The 8,210-nt window shown below is 30.3% G+C and overlaps 1 protein-coding gene across 1 annotated transcript; it reads right to left on the bottom strand.

Moving 5' to 3' along the window:
• Positions 1–682: 682 nt before the first annotated feature.
• On the bottom strand, positions 683–1,906 carry LOC116771822 (holotricin-3-like). The gene is made up of 3 exons (XM_032663799.2): positions 1,799–1,906; positions 1,570–1,612; positions 683–1,458 (listed from the first exon to the last, which is right to left on the bottom strand). The coding sequence occupies exons 1-3, from the start codon at positions 1,811–1,813 to the stop codon at positions 962–964; spliced, it is 555 nt and encodes a 184-aa protein (XP_032519690.2). The 5' UTR covers positions 1,814–1,906; the 3' UTR covers positions 683–961.
• Positions 1,907–8,210: the final 6,304 nt, after the last annotated feature.

Here is an 8,210-nt window from a genome sequence, read left to right as displayed (position 1 = left end):
AGGAATTCATTATAAATAAAAAATACTTATTTATTAAATGTGTATCATGGAAAATGAAATTGAGAAATAAATAAATATATTTTTTATTCGTTCTGTTCCTCTCGCCGTTTATTTTGTAAAAAACCTTCATCAAAGCTTACGATGTAGGGGTCACTGAACAGATGAAAAACGGCTCACGAATTTAATAGCACTGCCAACATTGTTATACACTTGTGATAACTTCTAAGCATAATGTTCGACTCTAAGCAATTTAAAAGACTTCTACTTTTTGAAAACAATCATTTATGATATATATTTTTCAAGATATCGATTGACTATATGAAATGACACAAGTAAAACATGTACATTTGTTTTTAAGACAAATAAAGGATGTAATATTTTATATTGAGAATCTCGCCTTAAATACAAAAATTGTCATAATTTACCTTTTCTTGTTTTGAAGCTCGTTCAGCGCATACAAAAAAAATCTTTATTGTCATTCAACATTACCAGAAAGATTATTATTGACGGAAAAAGTTATCTGTGCATCTCTTAATTATTTAATTCATGTTATACTAATTAACTTTAAATTATGAAAGGTTATAAACAGTCAAATATATAAAACTTATTTATACGTTTCAGTGATGGATTTAGATATATTGTAGGTATATACTAGATTGACTGATAAATTAGTTTTTTCAACTGGACTAGGCGAGCTTTTATTTTCATATTTATCACCAAATTATTAATTCAATTATTTATCTATAACTGGGTTTTGACCGTCAAGATCGCCATTTAATTTTCATAAATAATAAAAGAGTTATTTTTTTTTGTTACATTTTATTTTATTTTTTTATTACTTTATCAGTCCCGTAACTTACAATAATACTTGACGCTTTAAAAATTCACAAAATGTTAAAATTTATTAGGAGGTCGAGTATGTACGTATGTTTCAATTAATGTAAATTTAATTTAGTTTATCTCAGTAATGGTGACCGTGGCTCCCATGGCCGTGACCGCTGAAGTCACCATGGCTTCCATGTCCGTGACCACCGAAGTCACCATGGCCGTGGCCCCCTTCAAAGTCGAAGCCGCCTTCATGACTACCGAAGTCACCATGTCCATGTCCTTCGAAGTCACCATGACCATGATCATAGCTTCCGTGACCGTGGCCGCTTCCGTGGTTTTGGCTTCCATGTCCGTGTCCGTGTCCACTTTCATGTCCTCCGAAGCTTCCTTCACCTTGGCTACCATGACCGTGGCCTCCGAAGTTTCCTTCACCGTGGCTACCAAACTCATGTCCACCCACAGATCCTACTTGACCGTGCCCTCCAATGTTACCATGGCCATGACTTCCTTGACCGTGTCCTCCCTCGGGTTTTCCAAAGACACCTTCAACCTCGTGACCGCCGTGGCTTCCATGGCCTCCAAAACCACTTCCTGCACCGCCATGCACCGAGCCCCCTCCAACTCCGTAACCTTTTTCGGGAATTTTTGAATTAAACTTATATTCCGAATAAAAAATATCTTGTACAATTTAAACATTTCAAATAAACTTAGTCTGTAAATTATTCTTATAATTTCAATCACCTGGATACGCTGCAGCCACAGCGACGAGAGCTAACGCAACGATCTGGAACGAGAATTGTCCTCCGTATTAAAGTTACTACTACAAAGAATTCTTGTATAAAAGTTCATAAAAAATAAATAAGTTATTTGATATTTTGACATTTGATACATTCGATTACATATATTTTGACATTTGATACATTCGATCAATAGTACACAAAATCCTCAATACATTAGATAATTCGCTTACCAGTAACTTAGCCATATTCACAAGCGAGCAGACAGGTTCACTATGAAGATGATTCCCAATCGCGTCTTATATACTAGAGTGACCTCGTACAACCACTAGCTTTTTGATCTTCGCTGTCCCTCATGCAACGGTTCGCAACAAAATTCTTACATTTGTAATAGTTATTAAGTTTTTAGTTCATTAAAAAAATCTATTTAATGCTCATAAAATTATTGTTTTTTGTAAATCTTATAAAAAATACATGTTTTAAGATGTCTGCGTAAGTAAAAGGGATACTTCGAAATTAATTTATATTTTAATTTATTTATAACTAGATAATCACCTCCCACCCTGGACTGATTTAATTCACAAAAAGGGATGTCATCATTAGGAATTTGCACGCCCATTTAACCTCCTTAGAGGATGAATTAAAAAAAAAACCCTTTCTCAATGCTCCGGTTATAGAAAAAGTTCCGGCGCAAAATGATACACACACATATTTAAACTTTATAGTTTAGGCCCTGCGATGAAATGTCCGTCATTATGTCAGTCAGCTTCACCTATTATATATATTTAAATTGATTATCTTTTAATATGTAAATAGAATGGTTATATATTGGTCAAAATAAAGTAAAAGAAAAAATAGTTCTTATATGTTGACCACTAAGAGTAGAGACAATTTAATTAGGATATTTATATAGAAATTATCACTGGTGAATATTTTGTTAAAGGAATTTAATTGTTATATTTTTTCTATAATTCTAATACAATTTTGAATAAATTTCAGTTGAGTGGTTTCATAGGATAGTTTTTAAATAATTAGGAACTAAATAAATATTAATTTAAACGGTGTATGTATGAATAGAGGTAAAAAAAATAAATGAAATAGTCGTTCTATGTTTTGCCTAATTTTGTAGTTGAACTGTATCGCATAAAGGATTTTGTGTTTCACTCGCCCAAAGCTGTGAGTCAGGTTATGCTAATAATATAAACAATCTTATAAAACTTGTTATTTTTTTTAATTAATATATATTATTTACTATATTACTTAGGTATTTCCAAACTATGTTTTGATTTTTGTTTTGTTTGATTTAAATTATAAGTTTTCGGGACTTTGCGTTTAAGGTTCAATATAAAATAATAATAATTAAATCTAAGATTTTCAGGGTTTTATTCATTTAAATGAAACTAGTATTATTCGGATATACTACGCGGATTTTATTATTTAAAAACTACATAATCCCGACGTTTCGGTTACTTTGCAGCAACCGTGATCACAGGCAGACGAGGTGTTTAGGTCAACCATGATCTATAATAATAATTAATATTAAAAATTAATTTTATATGATTAAAAATTAATAAATAATATTAAAAAATAAGATTTTTATACTACATTTACACTCTCGCCTCGTACGTCGTCTTGTGATTCGGCTCGTGCCTCGTCTCGCGACTCGTTCGCGAGTGTAAATCTTCTATGTAGGGGACTTTATTCGAGGCAAGATTTTGGCGTGGCGTTGAAATAGACCCTTGAATATGGGTTCAATTACATTTCAAGATTTGTCCAAATTCAAACCTTGAAGGCTTTTAACTAAATCTCCTAAAGTTTTTAACTAAGCCTGATACATGTTTAAAATAAACCAATTTATTGAATATTCATTACGTTTTAAGGAAAAATAATGTAATTATGTGATACATACAGAGAAGACTGATCACATTTTTTTTTTTAAATCAAGACGTAAACAACATTTTTCCTCGTTTTACTTGTTTTAACTGGGAACGGGTGTTTTGATGTTAATGAAAATAAGGTTATTATTAAATTGTACCTATAATAGTATTATATAGAAAAAGGTAAAAATAAATATAGTTCACATGAAGGTTGTGTATAGATGGTATAAATATTACGAGGTGTTTCTCGAATGTCTTTAGAATATTTAAAAAGAAAGAAAATAAGATCGTAAAAATGTTGCTAGGGAGAACCTGTTTGAATTTTGTAAATACGTTTCAAAGTATTGCATATCTAAATCAACATAAACACTATAAAAGATATTTTTTGTTAGAAACAACATTAATATATTATATGTACTTTATTAACTATTGTATATACAAACATCGTTTAAATATGTAATAATTTTATTTATTAAATACATCAAATGATTACGATAAAGTATTATTATGAAATCGTAATACCAATATATTTTATAAAACTATCATTCAAATTAATTATTTCGAAGTCGTTTAGTTGGTAGTAGATTTTTTATGAATTTCTGACTAATACAGAGATAACGTAAGAGAAGCGACTTAATTCCGAATTCAATTAATATCTGTATAATTATATTTTATCATATTTTCCTTGTTTTTTTTTCTAATATACAAAATATTTTTTCAATCCGGATGTATCTTGGGCGTTATAGATTTTCTGTCAAACGGGACTTCGATGAGGACTTCGTTTTATTAGTCTCGTTTTAAGCAATAAAGTTTTTCAAGGCCAATCTATATCACACCACCTCCGAGCACACGACTTTAGAACTGACAGGTTTCAAACTACCGCGATTTGTTATCTTTCAATTATTTAAACACAATTTTTAGAAATCTTTCTTAGTTTTACAAATAATTCTATTTCTTAATTAAGCAAGGTTTAAAAAGTAATAATAAATTTACATCATCGAGAGAATTTGAAGTTAATAATATGAAAAATAAAATGAATGAAATAAAGTAATGTCTAACTATTTTGTTAAAACTGTAAGGTTATTTATATGTTGCTTGGTTGTTGTTCTCACAACCTTAAGTAATTCTATTATTCGTTTTCCGTGTATGATAGTTAAGATAATAATTTTAACAACATTTTTTACGAGCTTCGCTAAGTGCAGACATATTTTTAATTACTTTATATGCTTTAAGAATAAAGGAACCACTGTAAATGTAGTATTTAATAAATCACATAAATTATACTTATTTCTATTTTATGTACAGTACAATGTTGAATCATAATCTATATTTATATATATATAACTTTATTTATTTATAACTCAGGCATAAAAAATGTTCAAATTGTTAAGATTTTCGATTCCTTTGTTGTAGAGCAATATTAGCTTTATAATTATTCCATTGTCGTTCCAATGTTGCCATACGTCTCAAGCTAGGAAATTTGTAGTAGGGATGGTAGGACCCAGTTTTTTTGTTGAGCACCAAATATGGCGGCATATTTTTGTACATATCTGCGGCACTTGATTTTTGAAGCCAGTTTCTTTTCTGTGCTGCTGAATAAGAATTCATCGGTGTTCTGTCCAGATTTGTCGAATGTGACAAAGATATAGTTTTATATTGAGAATTTGCCGTGACGTTAACAATTACGGCCACTAAGATTATCTGAAAACAAAATACGCAAAAATTATAAGCGATAATATGTACTAAAATTATTTTATTTCCAAGCAGATTATAAATTGTTAAATCTATATATTGATTAAATAGTTTTTATTTTATTTATATGTTATTCGAGAAGCGTGCGTGAAATTACAAATACGGCAGAAAAACAACCACGATCTCTAACAAAAACTCGAAGTAATGTTGATTTGGTCTAACGGACTCAGTAATTATATAATATAGGAAGCAATTTTGAGAACTAATAACTGTTCCTCGCTTGAAAACTTTGAAGTAATTTATGATATATGAGATTTTCGCGTATGTTCATTCAAATAAACCTAATATTTACGGATACTATAGCAGTTTTTATTATTTTTAAATCATATCCCCGACGTTTCGGTTACTTTGCAGCAATCGTTATCACGCGCAGACGAGATGAGTCATACTCAAAGTATATCCGAAAATCTTAGTTTTATTTTTTGCAGTAACTAGTCATTCCCGCAAATTTTTCTTAAAATTTATGGATGTTGAAGACTGAAGGTAAAAGACATTTTATTTTCAGTGAAGCATTTAGTTTAGCACGTCAGATTTTTTTTATATCGACTAACGTGACGATAATATTGAAATCTTATTTTATATCAAAAGTACATTGTTTGTACAAGGTTTCGCTTAGGGAAGGGTTATTGTCTAAAAACTGGAATTTAGCCCGATTTTTCCAAAGAATCACTCGAACCCATCGGAATTTAAAAGAGCACCTATATACTTAAGAAAACAATTCGTGGTAAAATTTAAAATGACCGTATTACTAACAAAATTCTAGTGCATGAGATGACATAGCGATACATAAGTATAAGAAAAAAAAAATTTAAAAGAAAAACGGACATGATAAATTCCATTGAATGATTAGCAACTGATTGTTGAACAGTATGCTTAGACCACGATCACACCTACAACTTTCTTACCAAGTTTTTCCTGTTTCACATTTAATAACATACGAAAGTACGATATACGAAGCTAATAAAAAACTGCAAACGATCCGTATGTGTGGCGACGGAAGCTTGGGGTTAGCATACTGAGATCCATTTTTTTGCTATGGTCGTTGACTCTAAGACGTTCGGATTTTTTACACGCATAAAATTACATTATTAAACCGTGCAAGTAGTATTTATACAATAAAACGGTTCAATGGATCATTGAAACAACAAATTACTTGGAAAGTAGGTAATGAAACAGATTTTTTGTGAGATTGACAACAATATTACTATCCGTTTAAACATAAATAACTTATAAATGATACCTTTAATAAGAAGAGTCTAATTGCCTCCATTTCTATTTGAAAACACGAATAAATTGTGACAGAATTTACACGTACGCTCTGAGTTTTCCATGAACTTGACAGTTCTTTACGCTTATGCTCTTTATAAATATGTACAGGTGACCCAGAAATACAGAATAAGATGAAGTAGAGGACGTATTATATTAAATTGTTATTTTTTGTGCCATTCTGACAATCGATGTGTGCTAATTCGTTTCGATGCAATTCATTTAAATTGTAAAGAGTATTTGAATAAAAAATACTGCTTTTTATTGTACAAAAAATAGGTTTTTTCAACACGTAACGATGTTTATTTATTCGTTATTTTTATAAGAAATAGAGCGTAATAACCACGCCACATATTCATTTACTTAATAAAGAAGTTTTATGAAATTATGACAAACAATATTATTATGCGCATTAAAAAAAAATCGGAAGGTTTTACGTCGAACTGCAGACAATTGATATTTTCTTAGAATTGTTTTGATCGGTAACAAGGAAAATTTTTTATTACGTATTTTTTCATAAATTGTTTTTAATTATTTCTAAAACTGTACATTTTGTTTACGGGTTTTAGAAATAAGAGTCGCCGCTGACGTTGTCGTGGGAAGACACAAGAATACAATAAACATGTTTAATGGAATTCATTTTCTTAATTGAACTTGTCATTCATCCTTACTCAATCTGTACCTCTTTTTTATACGGGACACTCAAAATATAATTGTATACGTAATTCTGTATAACTACAAAAAAAAAATGACCGATTTTTTCATATTCAGATTAAGAAGTAATTACTTTGTTGGCGGGCTCCAAACCTTTGTGATCATTGCATGTGTATATATTAAGTAACTGTAAATCTAACAAAGAAAAGTATTTTCTTTTTAACGACAGTTCACGCGAAAAATTAATTTTCTGTTTGAAGCCAGTGTCCACGATATATGAAAATATCTTTGTTTTGTAGAATTAATGAAAACATTTATATAAATAGGTATAGTTATCGACATATATATATATATATATACATATATATATTAATATTCATACACTTCCATATTCGTCTCTTGGTTAATTGCTTGTGTCCGGGAAAATAATTCATACAATAACATCCGAGCGACATATCACTGTAAAATAATTTGCGGAATCTTTAAGGAAAATGTACATTATTTATAAGATACTGTATCTGATTTAAATCATCCAAAACGGTTGAATATTCTAAGAACGTCTCCACGGATGTCTTTGTTCTAATTCAGAACTAGCACTTAGCGTATGTTCGTGTATTGCTCGGGTTAAAACTAACTGTAAGAATTCATTGTTTGTATAGCGGCAATGATTATTAGTATCTTTGGTATGATGAAAATAATATTTTAAAGTATTATTTAGTTACGCATCGTTTATTGATTGTGTATTACCAATTTTTGTTTCAATTAATCTGATATAATCTTGATGTTTATTCGTATTAAACAATGTAAACATAGCATAGGAACTAGGTCACCACCAACACCATCACCATCGGCCTATTGGTGCCAATTGCTGAGCAAAGGCCTCTTCTCACATGAAGAAGGTTAGAACATTATTCACCACACTTGCTCAAGGCGGATTGGAGATTTCAATCTTATAATTTGAGATTATAAGTCTAGGTTTCCTCACGATGTTTTCCTTCACCGTCTGTCAGCGGCGTCTCAATACTCTTAGAAAGTACACATGACTTGGAAGAATTCACATTGATAATTGCCAGGTATCGAATCCGTAATTTTTGTT

This window comes from Danaus plexippus (assembly GCF_018135715.1).
Source record: "Danaus plexippus chromosome 16 unlocalized genomic scaffold, MEX_DaPlex mxdp_23, whole genome shotgun sequence".
Classification (NCBI taxonomy): Eukaryota; Metazoa; Arthropoda; class Insecta; order Lepidoptera; family Nymphalidae; genus Danaus; species Danaus plexippus.
The sequence above is the reverse complement of the archived record's forward strand: the minus strand, read 5'-3'. Positions and strand labels throughout refer to the sequence as shown.

Excerpts from the sequence above, each read along its gene's own strand:
- LOC116771822 (XM_032663799.2), bottom strand. Across the intron at positions 1,459-1,569 it reads TGTGGCTGCAGCGTATCCAG|GTTACGGAGTTGGAGGGGGC; the intron begins GTGATTGAAATT and ends TTCCCGAAAAAG.